We start from the raw sequence: 21,694 nt of genomic DNA, 5'->3' as shown, positions 1-21,694 counted from the left end.
CCCATCTTGTTTGTAGCCCAGGGAGTGTGTGTATACAGTCGGGTCCATAAATATTGGGACATCGACACAATTCTAATCTTTTTGTCTCTATACACCACTGCAATGTATTTGAAACAAACAAGATGTGCTTTAATTTAAGGGTATTTACATCCAAATCAGGTAAACGGTGTAGGAATTGCAACAGTTTAAATATGTGCCTCTCCCTTTTTAAGGACCAAAAGTAATGGGACAGATTAACAATCGTAAATCAAACTTTCACTTTTTAATAATACTTGGTTGCAAATCCTTTGCAGTCAATTACAGCCTGAAGTCTGGAATGCATAGACATCACTAGACGCTGGGTTTCATCCTTGGTGATGCTCTGCCAAGGCCTCTACTGTAACTGTCTTCAGTTCCTGCTTGTTCTTGGGGCGTTTTGTCTTCAGCAATTTAAATGCATGCTCAATCGGATTCAGGTCAGGTGATTGACTTGTTCATTGCGTAACATTCCACTTCTTTCCCTCAAACTCTTTGGTTGCTTTCGCAGTATGCTTCAGGTCATTGTCCATCTGCACTGTGAAGCGCCGTCCAATGAGTTCTGAAGCATTTGGCTGACTATTAACGCAATAATATTGCCCGAAACGCTTCAGGATTCATCCTGCTGATTTTGCCAGCAGTCACATCAATAAATGCAAGAGAATCGGTTCCATTGGCAGTCATACATGCCCACACTATGACACTACCAAAACCATGCTTCACTGATGAGGTGGTATGCTTTGGATCATGAGCAGTTCCTTTCCTTCTCCATATTATTCTCTTCCCATCAATCTGGTACAAGTTGATCTTGGTCTCTTCTGTCCATAGGATGTTCCAGAACTATGAAGGCTTTTTTTTAGATGTTTGGCAAACTCTAATCTGTCCTTCCTGTTTTTGAGGCTCACCAATGGTTTACATCTTGTGGTGAACTCTGGTGGAGTCTTCACTTGATTGTTGACTTTGACAAGCATACACCTATCTCCTGGAGAGTGTTCTTGATCTGGCCAACTGTTGTGAAGGGAGTTTTCTTCACCAGGGAAAGAATTATTCGGTCATCCACCACAGTTGTTTTTCCGTGGTCTTTTGGTGTTGCTGAGCTCACCGGTGCGTCCTTTAATTTTAAGGATGTTCCAAACAGTTGATTTGGCCACACCTAATGTTTTTGCTATCTTTAATGGGTTTGTTTTATTTTTTTCAGCCTAATGATGGCTTGCTTCACTGATAGTGACAGCTCTTTGGATCTCATATTGAGAGTTGCCAGCAACCGATTCCAAATGGCACACTTGAAATGAACGCTGGACCTTTTATCTGCTCCTTGTAAATGGGATAATGAGGGAACACACACATGGCCATGAAACCGCTGAGCAGCCAATTGTCCTATTACTTTGGGTCCCTTTTAAAAAGTGGGAGGCACATATACAAACTGTAATTCTTACACCGTTCACCCGATTTGGATGTAACTACCCTCAAATTAAAGCTGAAAGTCTGCAGTTAAAGCACATTTTGTTTGTTTCATTTCAAATCCATTGTGGTGGTGTATAGAGCCAAAGATTAGAATTGTGTCGCTGTCCCAATATTTATGGACCTGACTGTGTATTAAAGTTGCACTTCTGTTTTTGTCAAAAGGCAATATTTCTTTATGAAACTTGGGTTTGTTTATAAAGAAGTTATATATCCAAGGCTTGGCCCCGGTTCACACTACAGCAACTTGTCATGTGTTAGTTGCATGACGAGTCGAGCCCCATTAACTGCAATGGAACTTTTTTTTAATCGGTGCGGCTAGAAAAAGGTTCCTGCACTACTTTGGGGCAACTTCAATACAACATGCATTGACTTCTGTTTGTTGTATGCCAGCCTTGATGAAGTCACGCAAGGAGAGACATCCGGGGTCTAAAACTTCTAATGCCTTTTTTTAAGTGGGATTCCCCCCGCAAATTTTCAAAAAATTTTTTTTTTTAAAGTCAGCAGCTACTAACGCTACTGTCCTCACCCGCTCTGATGGGGGGGCCCTTCCCCCGAGGCAGATCCCTCGATTGATGCAGGTCCCATGCAGCCATCCACACTAAGGGAAACAGGCAGTGAAGCCTTATGGATTCTCCCTTCGCTTTACGGCTTCACTGCCCATTTCCTACTGCGCATGTGCAAGTCTCGCGCCGACTTGTGAATGGGCGGCTGCTCTCTGGGATTACACACAGTTCCCAGAAAGCGGTGCGCCCCATTTACTAGAAGAGGATGAAGAAGAGGATGGGCCGTGGTTACAGAAGAGGCAGATATCGGACTTCCGCATAGCAACAGGTATTTTGGGTGAGTATAAATTTTATTTAATCTTCTTTTTTTTTTTTTTTTTTTTTCTATTTATTTTAGGTTTTTTTTTTTTTTTTTTTTTTTTTTTTTGTCCAATTTTTTTTTATGGGTGGAACTACACTTTAAAATGGAGACACGCTCCTTCTTCCCTTTTTTTTTTTTTCTTTTTCTTTTTCTTTTTCTTTTTTTTTTTTTTTTCTTTCAGCTGCTTGGATCGGTTTTAAGACTGCTTTCTTGTTTATCAATACTATCACTTGGGTCAGCCTTACTATTTTGCAGGAAGATCACTTCAGTGGTAAAAGTCATAATGCTTAAGGCTTCATGCCCACTGGCGTTTTTTTCGCGTTTTGCTGCGCTAGTTTTCAGCCGCGTTTTCTCACCTCGTCTTTCAGGACAGTACCTGGAGAGAGCGCAGCTCCACCCACTTCCCAGGAAACACTGCAGTCAATGCTATAAATTCCGCCCCCTTCCACCATGGCCTCAGTTGTAGTGTTTCCTCCGGCCATGGTGGAAGCGCTGCAGGGAACCAGGGGTGTGCTGTTCTCTCCCCAGGCGGGGAAGGTGGATTGTGTGTAAGCATACCGGTGTTTTAGGTTAGGAGGTGATCCTCCAGAGGCGGACTCGACTTCTCCCCTGACGCGCGGGTGAAAGTCGGGTGCTTCTCCTCTCCTCTTCGGTCCGGCGAGGACAGAGGCTGCTGGAGGTCCCGCTCCCTTAGTCCGGGCATCGTAGCTTGCGGGGGGGCGGTCAGGTGCCGTCCTTCCGGCATACGAGGCTCCGGAGCGGAGGGCGTAGTGACGTCCTTTCCGGGTGGAGGCGGGACTTCCGGCGGTGCGTGGCGGCTTCCGGTTCCGGCCGCCTGGAACGCAAAAGGGGGAGTGAGCCTCGGCGGTGCTATTTCCGGGTCTCGCAGCGGCGAGAGGAACCCGGGAGATTTAAAAGAGCTGTCGCACGCCCGCAGCATTCTGGGACCATGGAGCCAGAAGACGCAGCGGAGGTGGCGGGAGCAGGAGCCACAAGCACCAGCCCGGCCCAGGTAGGAGACCCAGCGAGGGTCAATGTACCAGGGTGTTATGTCCCTCTTTTCTGCCCCTTCGGGGGAGGGGAGCCTGCCTCACTCACCCTAGTCACTTCTGTGGGTGCGTGTAGTTTTCTGGTACAGCGGTGATGGGTGCTGGTTTTTATTTGTTCACTAGCTGTGTGCACTTGTGTGTTTTTTGTTGGCTGGCGTACAAAGGTTAAACATAGCGTTGTTGTCCTTTTGTGTCGTTTCAGAAAGTTAAAGAAAAACTTAAAATGGTAGAACCTCCTCCTTCCAAGAAGCGGTGTGCTACTTGTAAAGCTTCCCTTAAAGGGAACTGGACCAAACCTTTATGCAAAACTTGTATTGCGGAGATTGTCAGGGGGGAAGCCTCTACTAGTTCGGCCTCTGAGCAGACCACCGTCAAGGGAACGGGGGAGTTGCTCTCTTCATTTAGGGAGGAGTTGCACCAGACTTTCCAGTCTTTTCGCTCCTTCCTGGACAAGGGTCCGACTAAAGGATCTAAGGCCAGGGCCAGTACCCCCTCCACATCTAGAAGGTTAGACAGTGAGTCCGAGGAGGAGGAACCTGAAAATGCTATTTCAGGATCAGAGGCGGAGGATGAAGAAGAAAGGGATACTTCTTCCTCACGCTATAAACTGTCCTTAGAGGAGGTTGATGACCTATTAAGGACAATTCATTCTACCCTTAACATTAAAGAAGATGCGACTCAGCTGTCATTGCATGACAGGATGTACCAGGGTTTGGATGAGGTAAAACATCGTACCTTCCCGGTACATAAAGTATTGTCCGAGACAATTAAAAGAGAATGGAAGGACCCAGAGAAGGCACCCTTCTTTTCTAAATCTCTGAAAAGGAGATTTCCTTTCGATGAGGATCCAACGCAGGCCTGGAATAAAAAGCCTAAACTGGATGCAGCATTCTCAAAAGTTTCCCGCAATACGGACCTAGCTTTTGAGGATACAGGTGCCCTTAAGAATCCCCTGGATAAAAGAGCAGATAGCCTGCTCAAAAAAGCCTGGGATACCTCCTTGATTAATCTTAAACCAGCTATGGCATCCACTGTGGTGGCCAGAAACCTTGAGCATTGGCTGGATCAGCTCAAAGGTCATATCGAGGCCGGTACCTCTCGTAGAGAGCTTTTGGAGTCCTTTCCAGTCCTTATGAAAGCGGTAGGCTATATAGCGGATGCTTCGGCTGAATCCGTGAAGCTCTCCGCCAGATCCTCGGCGTTGATAAATTCAACCAGAAGGGCCTTATGGGTTAAGACCTGGCAGGGGGACACAGCCTCTAAGCTGAAACTGTGTGGGTTACCTTTTGAAGGAGACTTGGTTTTTGGCACAGGACTAGACACCGTCCTGGATAGGACGGCGGATAGAAAGAAGGCTCTTCCTTTAAAAAAGGTAGATTCGGGGCCCAAGAAAAATTTTCGTCCTTTTTTCCAAGCCAAGGGTCCTAAGGAGGCACAAAGAGGTCAGGGTGGTAGACCCTGGCGGTCCCAGAGGGGCCGCGGGAAGCCTGGGGTGTTTCGCTCCCCCAGCCAACCTGCTAAGCCCCAGTGACGGTCTCCCAGCTGTGGGTGGTCGGCTCCAAGCCTTCCTTCCACAGTGGGCAGAGGCGACGTCCAGTCCGTATGTGCTCAAACTGATTGCAGAGGGATACGCACTGGAGTTTTCGGGAAAACCACCGTCGCGGTTTTATGTGACCCAATTGCCCAGGGAGCAAGAGAAGTCTCAGGCTATGCTGACATTAGTGGAGGATTTTCTCCAACAGAGGGTGATTACGCCAGTTCCCCAGAGAGACCAGGGGGAGGGCTGTTATTCCCATATATTCCTTGTAAAGAAGCCGTCGGGCAAGTTCAGGTTAATTTTAAACCTGAAGGTCCTGAATCTAGCTATCCGGTACAAGAGATTCCGCATGGACTCTATATACTCGGTGAGAAAGCTTCTTCCCCTGGGGTGCTTTCTAGCTTCAATAGATTTAAGGGATGCTTATTTGCACGTCCCGATCAGGACTTCCTCCCAGCGCTATCTGCGTCTAGCCATCAGAACAGAGAGCGGAGTGAGACATTTTCAATTCAGAGCCCTCCCATTCGGCCTTTCCTCCTCTCCCAGAGTCTTTTCAAAGGTGGTGGCAGAGGCCTTGGCACCCCTAAGGCTCAGGGGGATTTCTATAATTCCATACTTGGACGACCTCCTGCTGTTCGCCAAGTCGGAGGAGCAGCTTCTCCTGGACCTGAGGAGGACCCAGGCTCATTTGGAAGGGCTCGGTTGGATCCTGAACAAAGAAAAGTCAAGTCTAGTGCCCTCCCAGAGGATAGTCTTTCTAGGATACGTTATAGACTCTGTTCAGGGGAAAATCTTTCTACCAGAAGAAAAGATAGAGAAAGTTCAGGCGGCGGTGAAGGCAATTCAGACGAATGTGCCGATTTCTGTGCGCTCAGCCATGTCCACAATGGGCTTACTCACGGCCTCCATTCCGGCGGTGCAGTGGGCTCGTCTCCATTCAAGGGGCCTACAACAGGTGATCCTTCAGAATTGGACCAATGGGGAATCCCTAGAGAAGAGATTCAGAGTTCCGTCTTCAGTGAAGAGGAAACTTTGGTGGTGGAGAAGCCAGGCAAATCTGCGCCTAGGTCTGTCTTGGTCCTTCCTCACTACAAGGGTCCTAACTACGGACGCGAGTTCGTGGGGATGGGGTGCTCACCTGAACGGGCAGATGGCACAGGGATCCTGGACGAGGGAAGAGTCCAGAAGGTCCTCCAATTGGAGGGAACTCAGGGCCATTTGGTTAGGGCTAAGGGCCTTCCAGGAGCTGATTCTGGACCAGCATGTCCAGATTCTGTCGGACAACGCCACAGCAGTGGCGTATGTTTCCAGACAGGGGGGCACGAGAAGCAGAGTACTCCTCAGTCTGGCCTTACAGACTCTGTCCTGGGCAGAGGTGAACTTGGCTTCCCTTTCGGCAGTACACCTAAAAGGCAGCCTAAACATGCTGGCAGACTTTTTAAGTCGGACGAGGGTTCTGGAATCGGAGTGGTGTTTATGCCCGGAGGTCTTCCAAGAGCTAGTAAACAAGTGGGGAACTCCTCAGATAGACCTGTTCGCGGCCCAGTCCAATGCCAAGGTTCCGGTTTATTTCTCTCTAAACAGAATGGACCAGGCAGAGGGTCTAGATGCGTTAGTTCAACGCTGGCCCTTCCGCCTGTGCTATGCCTTCCCCCCGGTTCAGATCATTCCCTTAGTGTTACGGAAGCTTCAGGAGGAGAAGACTACTCTGATCCTGATAGCCCCGTACTGGCCCAAGAGGCCTTGGTTTTCGAGTCTGTTGGAACTGGCGGTAGAAGACCCCTGGGTTCTACCAGTCAGAAGAGATCTACTTTTTCAGGGCCCTCTACTGCATCCAGACGTGAGTCGGTTAAGGCTCACGGCCTGGTTACTGAAGAGCTAATTCTTAGCAGGAAGGGTCTATCCAAACGTTTGGTAGATACGCTACTTAGTAGTAGGAAAGAGGTCACGAGGGCCATCTATTTCAAGACTTGGAAGGTTTTCAATTCTTGGTGTGAAGTTAAAAATTATTCTCCTTTGAATACTTGTTCCGTCTTGGAGTTTTTACAAGACGGTATGGATAAGGGTCTGGCAGCCAGCACCTTGAAGGCACAGGTGGCGGCTTTGTCAGTGTTTTTAGAGAGACGTTTATCTCTAGAGCCCTACGTCATCAGATTTTTTAAGGCCTTAGCCAGGGCTAGGCCTTCCCCGTTTAAATTTTTCCCCAAGTGGGATTTATCAGTGGTCCTGGGGGGTTTGACTAAAAAACCCTTCGAACCACTGGTAGACGCCTCTGTAAAGTTTCTGACTTTAAAATTGGTGCTTTTGGTAGCGGTCACCTCAGCGAGGAGGGTTAGCGAGCTTCAGGCGCTTTCCGTTTTGGAGCCTTTTTTGTCAATCTTCCCTGATAGGGTAGTATTAAGAACTGATCCGAGTTTTCTTCCGAAGGTAGTGTCAGTATTTCATAGGACGCAGCAAATAGTGTTACCTACATTTTGTCCAACTCCTTCTTGTCCGAAGGAGAGGGAATTCCATTCCTTGGATGTCAGGAGATGCATTAGACGCTATCTAGAGGTCTCTAGCGAGTTCAGAAAGGCGAATTCGCTTTTCGTTCTGTTTTCGGGTTCCCGCAAGGGGCATGGGGCTTCCAAAAGTACGCTGGCTAGATGGTTGCGCATGGCTATCCATGAGGCATACAAAGCTAAAGGTTTGGATCCCCCTCCGGGAGTTATGGCCCATTCTACTAGGGCGGTGGCAACTTCCTGGGCAGAACGGGCTGGAGCTTCACCAGAACACATCTGTAAAGCGGCAACGTGGACGAGCTTTTCCACCTTCGCTCGTCATTATAGGATGGATTTGCTCTCTGTGTCAGAGCAGTCTTTTGGCAGGAAGGTCCTGCAAGCGGTGGTCCCACCCTAGAGTAAGTACTCGGTTATCATCTCCAGGTGCTGTCCTGAAAGACGAGGTGAGAAAACCTTAGTTAGACTTACCGGTAACGGTATTTCTATGAGTCTTTCAGGACAGCACCGATAACCCGCCGTTTTATTATTAAAGATAATATATATATATATATATATATATGCTAATGTGTGTAGTTTCTATGTTCTGCTTATCTAATTTCAGCGTGGCCGGAGGTACTCGTGAACAACTGAGGCCATGGTGGAAGGGGGCGGAATTTATAGCATTGACTGCAGTGTTTCCTGGGAAGTGGGTGGAGCTGCGCTCTCTCCAGGTGCTGTCCTGAAAGACTCATAGAAATACCGTTACCGGTAAGTCTAACTAAGGTTTTTTCTTTCTCTATTCAAAATCAATGGTTCCCTACGGGAGCCCATTGATTTGAATAGAGGTCGGATCAAGATGATCCGACTTGCGGGGCGACTTGTGTGCAGAGAATCTTGAAGGGGAACCCCCGCGAAAGTTAAAACAAAATTTGCGTGCGGTTCAACCCAGGATGATACTAAGCCCTTTGGTTTGGTATGGATTTTAAGGGGAATCCCCCACACCAAAAAAACTGTGGGTTCCACGCGGATCCATACCAGACCCTTATCCGAGCACGCAGCCCGGCAGGTCAGGAAGAGGAGCAAGCCGTTGGTTGTCTGTGTCTGCAGGCGGGGGGCTTATCGGAATCTGGGAGCTCCCTTTAATAAGGGGGCCCTCAGATCCTGGCCCCCCACCCTATGTAAATGAGTATGGGGTCTTCTCCCGACTTTGTGGGGGGGTCTTCTTCCCTTCTGCCGGGCTCCACCGCTGATGTCTTTCAGCTCTTTCACCAGCGGGGGCCCGGTCTTCTGCGTCACCTTCTTCTCTTCTTCGATGTTGACTCAACGCTCCCTCCCGGTGTAATGCCGGGTGTGCGGTGCGCGGCGATTTATATAGGCCTCTTATGATGTCACAGTCCCAGGAGGCTCCGGGTGGTGACGACATAAGAAGGCGTGGTTATGTCATCACCACCCGGAGCATGCTGGGACTGTGACATCATAAGAGGCCTATATAAATCATCGCACACCCGGCATTACAGCGGGAGGGAGTGTTGTGGCAACATCGAAAAAAAATGGAAGAAGGCAGAAGGCAACGCAGAAGACTGAGCTGGCCACTGCTAGTAAAAGCTGCAAGAAGATAGCGGCGGCCAACCTGAAGAAGGCACCGGAGATCGGGAGAAGAACCGAGGAGCGCAGAGAGCAGAAGGAGAGTGGAGAAGACCCCTAAAGTCAGAAGACCCCCGGAGAAGTTGGAAGAAGACCCCCAGAGCTGCCTAATAAACTTCTTTTACTTTAAAAACTTGTGTAGTGTTATTTTTATTTTCTTATTCCACCAGGTGAATGGGTAGGGGTACGATGTACCCCATACTCATTTACATAGGGTGGGGGGCCAGGATCTGGGGGCCCCCTTATTAAAGGGTCTCCCAGATTCCGATAAGCCCCCCTGCCCGCAGAGCCCGACAACCAACGGCCAGGGTTGTCGGGAAGAGACCCTTGTCCCCATCAACATGGCACCAACCCCCCCATGTTGAGGGCATGTGGCCTGGTACTGTGTAGGAGGGGGGTGCTCGCTCGCCTTCCTGACCTGCCAGGATGGTATGGATCCTGGGGAAACCCTCACGCCATTTTTTTTTTTCGGTGTGGGGGATTCCCCTTAAGATCCATAGCAGACCGACAGGCTTGGTATCATCTTGGGGGGGGGGGGGGAACCTCACGCATGATTTTTGAATAGAGAAAGAAACACCGGACAAGGCTTAACACAGCGTTGAGCCAGGGCTTGACAAAATCCGGCCGCCTGATCACAATAAATTGTGATTTGGTGCCCGCCGGTTTAGCGGGACAGGCATGTTTTCTGGCTCCTAACTTTTTTAGCTGGCTCCTAGATTCCAAGCAAATTTGTCAAACCCTGCATTAAGCCTCGTTAAATCACGTTTTCCGGCGTCTGATGTCTTTACAGCTCTAACGCTGGAGCTTCAGAACGCACTGGTTCTGCTTTTTTTTTTTTTTTTTTTTTTTTTTTTGCAGCTTAAGAACGGCTCAGCCATTTACAGCTCAAAAACGTCATGGTGCGCATGAGGCCATAGGCTAACATGGAGAGCTGTTTTTAAGCTGCAAAAAACGCTCAGAAAAGTGGCTGTAAAAATGTCTGTGGACATGAGGCCCAATTCTTCTGTGTGGCTTTGGAAAACCTAATGTTTTTCCATCGGACCCAAATAAATTAAACCTTGCTTTCATCGCTAAAGTGAACCTTGGACAAGTTCTCCTCTAATAAAGTGCTCCTCGGCAAAGGTTAGTCTAGCCTTTTTTATACTTGGTTTGGTCACTAAGAGTTTTATTTTAGCCCAAATTCTCTTAATAGGGGGTGGGGGAGGAGACACTGTATGACAAGACAGATCCTTACTCTGTTCAGCACTGAACTGGCGAGCAATCGCAGCTGCATTGTTGAACCAATTGCCCATTGAGATTCCTCACATTATCCTGTCCTATTGCATTTGTCTTTCGTGGATGACCAGCCATCTTGGGTGACTTCAATGAGTTTGTGACATTGTAAAGATGCAATATTCTAGACATCACAGATTTGGAACGACAATCTTTTCTTGCTATGACTGAAAGGGTCATCCCTTTTGGCCTTCACCTGGTCAATCTGCGGCTGGAGGGTTTTAATGCCTTTTTGAACGGCTCACCATCTTGCAAAGTGAAAACTGGAAAGTTAGGCTGCCAGTTAAATAGGGTTTGTCACATAATCTGGCACCTTGTGCTAATTTCTTTAATCGGCACCAATAACTGGGAGATATCTGAAAGTGTTCTCTAATTCTGATCAATGTTCTTTCTCAAAGTGTGTGTGTGTTTATATATATATATATATATATATATATATATATATATATATATATATATATATATATATATATATATATTCATATTCTGTGCTTAAAAATATATGCAAGTCCTGAAATATGCTTAACAAAACTGCTCTTTTAGTCCTGTTTTTAGATAATTTGAAATGGGACTAAGCAGTTACCTTGAAATGTAGGAATTTGTATGTTCCCTATGATCTCGTGTGTGTGTGTGTATCTATATCTATATCTATATATATCACAGTGTGTGTATATGTATGTGTGTGAATATTCGGGCATCAAGTATAGCCGATTTTTTTTTATTTTTTTTTTTTTTTATTGCTAAAGCCTCATTAATGACACATTTTTGTTTACATCTTTTTTTTTTTTTTTCTATTTTATTTAGGGCTTCCAAAATGGTGGACAGAAATATCTACATCGTTCAGGGGGAAATCAGCACTATTGTTGGTGCCATAAAACGCAATGCACGATGGAGCATGCACACTCCTTTGGTAAGACCTACATATAGTTATACTTAACATAATTATATCTGTGATTTAAGCAGACTTCAACAGTGAATCCTACATGAATTGTAATCTCATTCTCCAAGCGATGTCTTGCCACACCCTTAAACTCATTTGATAAAGGCAAATTGGTGGTTGGTAAATGGGGGTGCCCCACAAGTCACTGTATAGACATGTGGTGGAAAATCACCCACTGGTTACTTGGCTTGTAGTATTCTGGAAGGACACACTAGCTTTAGCTGGTCAGTTAGGCCAAATGGTCCTCTGTCTGAGGAAGGGGAGATTTTCTGTTGGGTAGAAGTACTGTTTATGTGCAATTTTCCTAAATGCAAAAATATCCACTAGTAATGTGTATATGATGTCTTTTATAGACCATCTCCCTTTTTGCTTTTTGGTGCAGTCAGCTTCTAGACAAACAAAGCTCAGGTTGGTCAGTGCGTCGGTGTGCTTGTGTAAATGCTTTGCTCACTGACCTCTGTGAGCATACAACAGCTGGCTGCTGCTTGAGTACAGCAAGGCTGCCTTGCATTCACTTCTTGTACATCAGAGTACCTAGCATTCACTTGCATCTCTTATTTGGGTGTGAGTGATAAAGAAGGCTGTGTATGCAATAGTCCTTTTTTCTTTCCATATTCTATAAATTATTCAGAGCTCTCATAGTAGAGATAGATAATGGCGTAGAGTGGGGGTGTGAAGAGAATAGGAGCGTGGTTCACTGGTCTTGCAATAACTATGATTTAAAGCCAAACTTCAGGTAAACGGGCATATACACAGCTAAACAGTACTGTGTGTGTGTGTGTGTGTATGTGTTATATATATATATATATATATATATATATATATATATATACATACATTCCTAAAAAGGGTATGTATGTCTATCCAGTCCTGAGATATGGAAAGTCAGGCTGGTGACCTGGCCATTGTGTACTGCAGTTAAGGCTGATCTTCAGGTTTCCCTCTCACTTTGAGGCTTGGTTCACACTATCGCCGCACCCGTCCTACAGCAGAAGTCCGGTGCGTGCTGGTTCACTGTTTCAAGTCTGATTTCAGCCCGAATATTGGGCTGAATTCGGACCTGAAACGCACCAAAAAAAGCACACGTTTTTCCTGCACACCGCACAGGACCTGCTGCAGAGATGTGTGAACCGCCTCCATAGAGAGCCAGTCACATTTTCCTGGTATGCGAAGAAACGCGCATTCAATTTGCATAGGTGTGAACCCAGCCTAAATGGTTAGTTTGGACTCAGCTGGTCCAAACAAACAATTTTTGGCACTAAGAGCTGTATAAACTGTAGCTTCAGGTACTAGAATTTCACCAATACCAGTATTAGTGCCGATACTAAGCATTTGTAGAAGTACTCGTGAAATGCTCCGATGCCACAAATAAATGCCTTTTGCGGTGTGAATTGAGCCCATGCAAAATGAATGGGCTCAAATCTCACTGCAAAGAATGATATGTGGTTTGAACAAGAAAGTTGTGCGATTCCTGTCCAAATCGCATGCGTCTCCCCCCACCGCTCCTGTGTGAATTTGGACAGGAATCGCACCACTTTCCTGTTCAAATCGCATTTTGGTTCCTTGCAGTGTGGTTTGAGACCATTAGTTTTGTATGGTCTTGAATCGCACAGCAAAGGTATCGGTACTTGGTATCTGGGAGTCCTTGACCGAAAGGATCGGTACTGGCCAAATAAAAAAAAAAAAAGTATTGTGCAACCCTATCGGGTACATATAGGGAGGCTTCCCTTCCACACCCAGAACAATGCAGAGTTGATCTGACGCTTGGCCATTTTATAGGCAGCTTTGTAGTCTGTGAATTAATAAAAGGTTTCTCTGACTGGCTGAGTTGGAAATTGTGACATCAGCCCGCCTGTTTGCCTTAGCCAATCAGCCAGAGCCCAGTACTGTTACTGTATTTGGCTGAAGCCACATAGTTCAAACGGCGCTTGGAGCCAGTGGAGCACGTAGTGAAGAAAATGGCTTGTTTGGACCAGGAAACCTGGAGCTTTAACAATAATTTGGTCATTATCCTTGTTTTAGATGGTGAAAGAGCAGCAGCAGAAAGATAAGTCGCCATGTTTTTTTCCTCTTGTCAACAAAGTCCATGTTGGCAGATCTGATTGGCCAAGTGTACTGCACTACCTCACTTCAGTGCTGGGTTTGTGTTTAATATCTACCTGGAGTTCAGATTTAACTATAGTAGATCCAGAATTTTTAGACCACATGTGATTTTATTGGCATTAACAAAACAAAATCCCTTCCATTTTCTGTATCTCGCATGTCCTCTGAAAGTAACAGCAGGTTTTTGTCCTGTTGATTATACTTCATCAGCAGATATCGTACATAGATTCGGTTATAATTCCCGTTGGTACGCCACTGCCAGTAAAAGCTTTGGCTGCTACTTTTGATCCCGCCTCCAAAAAACTGTTTGAGCGGGGGGAAATCGGACAAGGGGGTTTATGGTAGGGTTCAACATTTTTAGGGTGAATCTGAAAACCCCTTCAAGGTTTGTTCATGGTGTGCTTTATGAGTTTTGTGTGTGTGTGTGTGTGTGTGTGTGTGTGTGTGTGTGTGTGTGTGTTTTTTTTTCCTTTTTAAGTAAACTAACTGCAACTTGTAAAATTGGGTTTCATATATATTTTTTTATTTTCAATTTACTTAGGATGAGGAACAGGATCCTTTGCTGCACAGCTTCAGTCAGCTTAAAGAAGTCTTGAATAATATTAAGCGTGAGTATTTTACCTCATTGAAAATGTATAAGTGGTTGCAATTTTAGCTGACGCTGGGCTCCCAGAAGAGGCAGGTGAGCCTGGGAACCATGGCGGTGGGGACAGAGACATCTGGTAGCTGTAGAAGTGAATTGGTTTGCTCATCTGCCACCCAGAATCTCATTCACATTATAAAGTAGAGGCACTTGGGTTGTGTGTGGGTTTTTTTTTTTTATTTTTTTATCAAGATCCACTTGTTTAACCCTGTGATTGCCTTGATGTGTAAGACATGTCCTTGGTAGTCAAAGGGTTAAGCCTGATCACTGCATGCTTCAGTGGTCCATGTGCATAGATGCACTAGTCTTGTCTAGGTTCTCAGCCGGGGGACATGTGCCCCAGGCTATGCTTTTGATGGATTCAGAGGGAACTTCTGCTCCATTAAATTTTATTTTGTACTTGTTAAAACACAAAACCAAAACCAAAACCAAAAACAAAAAAAAAAAACCTTTTTCAAAAACATTTATATGGAATTGGGGAGTATTGGGAATGATTTCATCCATGCCAAGGAGAAAGGGGAAAAAAGTTTATATGCAGTTGGGGAACACCGTGTGAATGCAACAATGCCAAGCTGCATCTGAAAAATGTTGTTTACATTAGTAATAAATATTGGCTTTCATAAAAGGAGGCATTGTTTAAAATTGAGATGCACTCTTCTAGGACTTTATTTTGTATAGTTTTTAAACACTTAACCACTGGGCACTTAAACCCCCTTCCTAACTAGACCAATTTTCAGCGCTCTCACATTTTTGAATGACAATTACTCGCACAAATAGAGCTTTATTTTGGTGGCATTTGATCACCTCCTGGATTTTTTTTCTTTTTTGTGCTATATTAAATGGGGGGAAAAAAGACTGAAAATTTTGTAAAAAAAATAAATGAAGTTTTCTTAATTTCTATTATAAAATGTTGCAAATAAGTAATTTTTCTTCATAAATTTGGGCAAAAATGTATACTGCTGCATATCTTTGGTAAAAATAAGCCAAATTAGTGAAAATTATTTAGTCTGTATGAAAGTTATAGGGTCTACAAGCTATGGTGACAATCACTGAAAAATGTATCAATTTGATCACACCTGATGTACTGACAGCCTATCATTTCTTGAGACCCTAACAAGCCAGTAAAGTACAATGACCCCTTTTTGGAAAGTAGACATTACAAGGTAGTTGGTAAGAGGTATAGTTAGTTTGAAGTTGGCATTTTTCCCTGTTCGTCTTTCAGGACAGGTACTGTAGAGAGACACAGGCTCCTCCCCTCACAGGAAACACCGCCTTCCAATTAAGAATTTAAGCCTCATCCTCCCTCAGCTCCTCAGTTTATGGTGTTTCCTCCGGAGGGGAGACACCGCTGGGGGCCAAGGGCCAGACAGCTGGGGAAGCTGAGGCCAGTTTTCCTGAGAGGGGGGACCTGTTCTCCCTGGGATCAGGGCTATTTTTTAAATGCATGGCGTCCTGGTTGACTGGGGAAGTCACTTACCCAGGACATCGCCGTGTAGCGTCCCGCGGACATTCCTGGGGTGGATTCAGCCGCGGAGGCCTATTTACTAAACGCACAGGGGTGGCGCTGCAGGCGGGGTGCACGCTCCCTGTGAGAATTCACAGTCGGCCAGGAGCTGGGCCGGACCGGATGACGAGTGACGTCAGTTCCGGGGGGGGCGGGCACTTCCGCCGGATACGCGTCACTGGTCCCGGACGCTGCAGTGTGAAAAGGCCTGACGCTGGGCTGGTGCGGCCTCTCTCTTCTCAGCCGTAGTGTCGGCGTTTTTTCAGGCAGTCGCGACCACATTCCTCAGCGAGATGTCGGAAGCAGAGGCTTCCCGTGCACCTCCGGATGACGACAGCACCAGCCACTCTAAGGTAAGGAGAACCCTGGGGTGGTGTTCCCTTATCATGTTGTACAGCTTCACTGGTGATTTTTTTGTTTTCTTCTCCTGGTGGTCGGGGAGTTTATTAGTGTAGTGTGTCTGGAACCCTGGTGGTGGTTGGTCCTAGAACACTCCTGGTGGTTACCTGTGTTATGCGCTGGTCTCTTTTAATCTAGCCTCCACTTTCTTCTGTGTTTTTCAGAAATCCACAGAAAAATCAGCCCACAGCAGGAAGAAATGCCCTTCCTGCAGATCTTCACTTAGTGAGAGTTGGAACAAAGCTCTTTGCAGGAGATGTATTGAGGGGCTGGTTAAAGAAAGGGAGGCAGAGCAGGCATCTGAATTAGCAGCTTCTATGAAAGAGCTTTCTGGCACCTTTCAATCGTTTAAAGATATTTTTGCTAATTTTCAATTGCCCCAAAGCAGCCCTTCTGTAGCGCAACAGGTAATTCCACCGAATCCTGAGGTTCTTCCCTCTGGGAGTAGAGAGAAACCTGCGGATATCAGAGAGGATGCTGAGGAGGAGCAAGACAGTGCCGCTTCTAGCTCCCAAGAGGAGTCAGATAGTGAGAAGACAGAGGCAGGGTCCTCAAAGGTCTCTCGCTACAAGCTTTCCCTTGAAGAGGTGGAAGAGTTATTGGAAACTATCCACGCTACTTTAGGGATAGTTGAGGAGAAAAAGACACTGTCACTCCATGACCAGATGTACAGTGGTTTGGGAGAACAAAAGAAAAGGGTTTTTCCAGTCCATGAAGTACTGGTCAATGCCATCAAAAAAGAATGGCAGGACCCAGAGAGGAAACCTTTCTTCTCAAACTCTTTGAAGAGGAGGTTTCCTTTTTCTGAAGAGGAGGCTTCAGTGTGGAACAAATCCCCCAAACTAGATGCCGCCTTTTCGCAGGTATCCCGACATACGGACTTGGCGTTTGAGGACATGGGGGTCCTTTCAGACCCCATGGACAGGCGGATGGATTCGCTATTAAAAAAGTCCTGGGATGCTTCCCAGGGGAACCTTAAGCCAGCTATGGCAGCAACAGTGGTGGCCCGTAATTTAGAGCATTGGCTCTTACAAATTAAGGCACATATTGAGGCCGGAACGCCTAAAGAGACTATACTTTCCTCTTTTCCAACTTTACTGAGTGGCGTGCGGTATGTAGCGGACGCCTCAGCAGAGTCAATCCGCATGTCTGCCAGATCTGCAGCTCTATCTAATTCTGCAAGAAGAGCTCTCTGGCTCAAGACATGGCAGGGGGATAGCGCCTCAAAGGTTAAATTGTGCGGGATCCCCCTTACAGGAGACTTATTATTTGGGCCAGGCTTGGAGGCTGTCTTAGATCGTACAGCCGACAAGAAGAAGGCTTTCCCCTTAAAGAAAAAATTTGGGGGACAGGCAAAGAAAAAATTCTGGACCCAAAAGAAGGTGGAAGTCCACAAACCTGAGGGAAAGAAAAAGTTTTGGGGACCAAAAGGGAAAGGCCGTACCGGGGCGCTTTTTCGTGCTCCTGAACAGCCCCAAAAACCTCAATGACAGAGTCAAGGTGGGAGGAAGGTTGGGGGCCTTTCTCCCACAATGGGAGACGATCACCAGCAACCAATTTGTGCTGGGGATCATAAGGAGAGGGTACAGACTAGAGTTCTCAAGTCCCCCCCCATCCAGACTCTTAGTCACCAATTTGCCCCAGTGCAAAGAGAAATCTGTGGCTCTGATCTCCTCTCTTCAGGAGTTGGAGGATCAGGAGGTGGTAGTTCGGGTTCCATCGGAGGAGATAGGAAAGGGCTTCTACTCCCACATATTTGTGGTTTGCAAGCCTTCAGGGAAATTCAGGCTTATACTGAATTTAAAACCTCTAAACACCTCGGTCACGTACAAACGGTTTCGGATGGATTCCATCTATTCCGTGAGGACACTCCTCCTTCCGAACTGCTTCATGGCATCCATAGATCTAAAGGATGCCTACCTACACATCCCAATAGCGGAATGCCATCAGAGATTTCTCAGACTGGCCGTGAGGTCCAGAGAGGGGACGTTTCACCTGCAATTCAAAGCACTCCCCTTCGGGCTCTCCTCTTCCCCCCGCATATTCACCAAAGTGATGGTGGAGGTACTAGCCTTTCTACGTCTCAAGGGCATCCTGGTGATAGCTTACCTGGACGATCTGCTATTTTTTGCAGACTCCCCGACACGGTTGTCCCAGGACCTCCAGGTTGCAAAGGGGATTCTGGAAAACCTAGGTTGGTTACTCAATCTGGAAAAATCCAGCCTGACACCCTCCCAAAGAGTCACTTTTCTGGGATATGTACTGGACTCAACCAGACAGATGACTTTTCTCCCAGTAGAAAAAGTTCAGAAGGTGGACAATGTAATATCACTTCTTCAGAGCAGTGGCCAGCTTCCGATAAGGAAAGTCATGTCAGCTCTGGGGTTATTAACATCTTGTCTTCCTGCAGTACAGTGGGCGGGTCTGCATTTCCGACCTCTACAACTGTTCATACTGAACATTTGGGACCACAAACCGGAATCCTTGGATTCCCTGATATCCATACCGGTTCACATCAAAAGGTCCCTTTGGTGGTGGAGGAAGGGGGCGAACCTTTTACAGGGCCTGGATTGGATCTCCCCGATCTCCAGAACAGTGACAACAGATGCCAGTGGCTCCGGTTGGGGAGCACACCTGGACTCCTTCTGACACAGGGTCGCTGGGCAAAAGAGGACTCGCAAAAATCCTCGAATTGGAGAGAACTAAAAGCGATAGAGTTAGCCCTCAAAGCCTTTCAGAAGGAGCTGCAGGGACAGCATGTTCGAATCAGGACAGACAACTCCTCGGCAGTAGCTTATGTCAACAAGCAGGGGGGCACCAGGAGCAAGTCCTTATGGGATCTGACAAAATCTATTCTCATATGGGCGGAGGCCAATGTCTTGTCCCTCTCAGCCATACATCTGAAGGGAGAATTAAATCAGGTCGCAGACTTCCTCAGCAGGAAGAAACTGAGGGAGGGCGATTGGGTTCTGAATCAAGAAGTTTTCAGAGCGATCACTCAAAGATGGGGTCTTCCGGAGGTGGATTTATTCGCCTCAAGAGAAAATGCCAAAACTCGGCTCTTTTTTTCCCTAAACAGGTGGGATGGAGCTCTGGCAGTGGACGCTCTGGCCCAAACCTGGAAGTTCTCCAGGTGTTATGCTTTCCCCCCTCCGGTTCTAATACCAGCAGTCCTGAGGAAACTGCAGGGGGAGAACACAACACTCATTCTCATCGCACCTCATTGGCCCAGGAGACCATGGTTCTCTATCCTAAAAAATCTATCAATAGAACCTCCTTGGATTCTACCAATTCGGGAGGATCTCCTTTTGCAGGGTCCAATCTGCTGCCCGCAGGTAGAGAGATGGAACCTGGCAGCCTGGCTTCTGAGGAAGAGCTGCTGAGGGGCAAAGGGTTTTCAGAACGCCTGGTTGAAACACTCCTAAGCTGTAGAAAGAAGGAGACGCAAGCCATTTAACAAAAAGTGTGGAAACGGTTTAACATCTGGTGTGCAGAAAGCTCCTTCAGTGTCAACAGCTCTGTGGCTGTTTTAGAATTTCTACAAGCGGGGGCTGATAAAGGGCTGGCAACTAGCACGCTGAAGGGTCAAGTGTCAGCACTAAGTGTATTTTTTGAAAAACAACTAGCATTCGACCCCTGGGTCTCTAGATTTTTTAAGGCTTTGAGTAGACGGAGACCTGTAAAAACCTCCAACTTTCCAGTTTGGGATCTCTCATTGGTTCTTCAGGCCTTTACAGTAGAACCATTTGAGCCTTTAGACAAATGTAGTTTAAAAGTGATCACTCTCAAAACAGTATTTTTAGTAGCGATCACTACTGCCAGGAGAGTGAGCGAACTCGAGGCCCTATCTATTAGGGTCCCCTTTTTTCAAGTTTTTCCGGATCGCATCATTTTTAAGACAGATCCGGCTTTTCTACCAAAGGTAGCTTCTAAGTTTCACAGAAGTCAAGAAATAACATTGCCTTCTTTTTGTTCAAATCCTGTGAGGGAACAGGAACACAAGTTTCACAACCTAGACGTTAGGAGGTGTGTCCTACAATACTTGGATTACACAAGTCAGTTCAGGAAAGCTGATTCACTATTTGTTTTGTTTTCTGGGTCCAGGAAAGGGTCCAGGGCTTCTAGACGCACGATAGCCAGGTGGTTAAGGGCAGCCATCGTTCTAGCCTATTCTTCTAGGGGAGTAGAGCCTCCACAAGGTATCAAGGCTCATTCCACCAGGGCAGTAGCAACTTCCCAAGCAGAGTGTGCTGGTGCCTCCCCGGAGCAGATCTGCAAGGCTGCAACATGGTCTAGTTTCTCAACGTTTGTAAAACATTACAGACTGGACCTACTTTCAACCAAAGACCAGGCTTTTGGACGCAAAGTACTGCAAGCAGTTGTCCCACCCTAGGGTAAGGTGCTCGCTTATCCTCTCTACAGTACCTGTCCTGAAAGACGAACAGGGAAAAACGGGGTTACTTACCGGTAACATCCCTTTTCCTGGAGTCTTTCAGGACAGCACTGGTACCCACCCTCTTTGTTGTAGGGGATATTATGGAAACTCATCAGACGAGGCCGTCAGGTAAGATGTAATTTTATACTTTTATGACGTGTTCTTGTGTCTCCCCAGCTGGCCGGAGGTACTCTGGAAAAAACTGAGGAGCTGAGGGAGGATGAGGCTTAAATTCTTAATTGGAAGGCGGTGTTTCCTGTGAGGGGAGGAGCCTGTGTCTCTCTACAGTACCTGTCCTGAAAGACTCCAGGAAAAGGGATGTTACCGGTAAGTAACCCCGTTTTTTTTTTTCCCCCCACAATTCTTTGCAAAATTAAGATATTTTTTTTTATTCACACCAAATTGTCATAACAGGTAATTTCTCACGTGGCATGTACATTCCACAAATGACACCCCAAAATATATTCTGCTACTCTTCCGGAGTATGGTAATACCACATGTGTGAGACTTTTACACAGCCTGGCCACATACAGAGGCCCAACATTGAAGTAGCCCCTTCTGGTGTTCTAGGAGCATAAATTGCACATCTAATCTCTCAACCACCTATTACACGTTTGAAGGCCCTGGAGCACCAGGACAATGGGGGAAACTCCCACAAAGTGACCCCATTTTGGAGAGCAAACACCCCAAGGTATAATCTGAGGCATAATGAGTCTTTTGAACGGTTCATTTTTTTTCCAGAAGTTTTTGGAAAATATGGAAAAAAAAAATAAACTTTTTTTTTTTTTTTTTTTTAGTTGTCCATTTATAAGATATTTTTTCAACACATAGCATGTACATGGCAAAAATGACATCCCAAAATATATTCTTCTAATCCTCCTGAGTATGGCAATACCACATGTGTGAGCTTTTTACACAGCCTGGCCATATGGAGGCCCAACATCCAAGAAGCACCATCAGGTGCTCTAGGGACATAAATTACGCATCCAATTTCCTTACAATCTATCACATTTTTGAAGGCCCTTCATATTTCTAACACATGGCATGTACATGCCAAGAATTGCACCCTAAAATACATTCTTCTGGGTAAAGGGTAAACAAAAGATTACCTGTGGTTTTTAGTAGTATAATTGTCCACATGAGGAAAGTCCTGATCCAGGCAGCAGGCAGGGACATGGTCAGCGACAGTTAATGGAATTGTCCAGGCAGCAGGCAGAAATATTGTCCATAGTCGGTACAGGCTTCTTCCACCCAAATCTCTTTGAAGCCTCCGAGTCTCCAGACCCTAATCCGGGAATGAGAAAACTAAAAAAATTAGTTTTCTTCATCCAGAAAAACAAGAGCA

General features: G+C 46.2%; 1 protein-coding gene across 8 annotated transcripts in view; it reads left to right on the top strand.

Moving 5' to 3' along the window:
* GBF1 (golgi brefeldin A resistant guanine nucleotide exchange factor 1) overlaps positions 1-21,694 on the top strand; it is a 273,421-nt gene that overhangs the window by 19,529 nt on the left and 232,198 nt on the right. For all 8 annotated transcript variants that reach the window (XM_040362371.1, XM_040362370.1, XM_040362369.1 and 5 more), the window contains exons 2-3: positions 11,130-11,235; positions 13,910-13,976. In XM_040362371.1, the coding sequence (XP_040218305.1) occupies positions 11,140-11,235; positions 13,910-13,976 (163 nt within the window). In that variant the 5' untranslated portion in view covers positions 11,130-11,139. The remainder of the gene's footprint in view (positions 1-11,129; positions 11,236-13,909; positions 13,977-21,694) is intronic.

Source organism: Rana temporaria, chromosome 8 (genome assembly GCF_905171775.1).
Source record: "Rana temporaria chromosome 8, aRanTem1.1, whole genome shotgun sequence".
Classification (NCBI taxonomy): Eukaryota; Metazoa; Chordata; class Amphibia; order Anura; family Ranidae; genus Rana; species Rana temporaria.
This window is presented reverse-complemented; position numbering and strand designations above follow the sequence as displayed.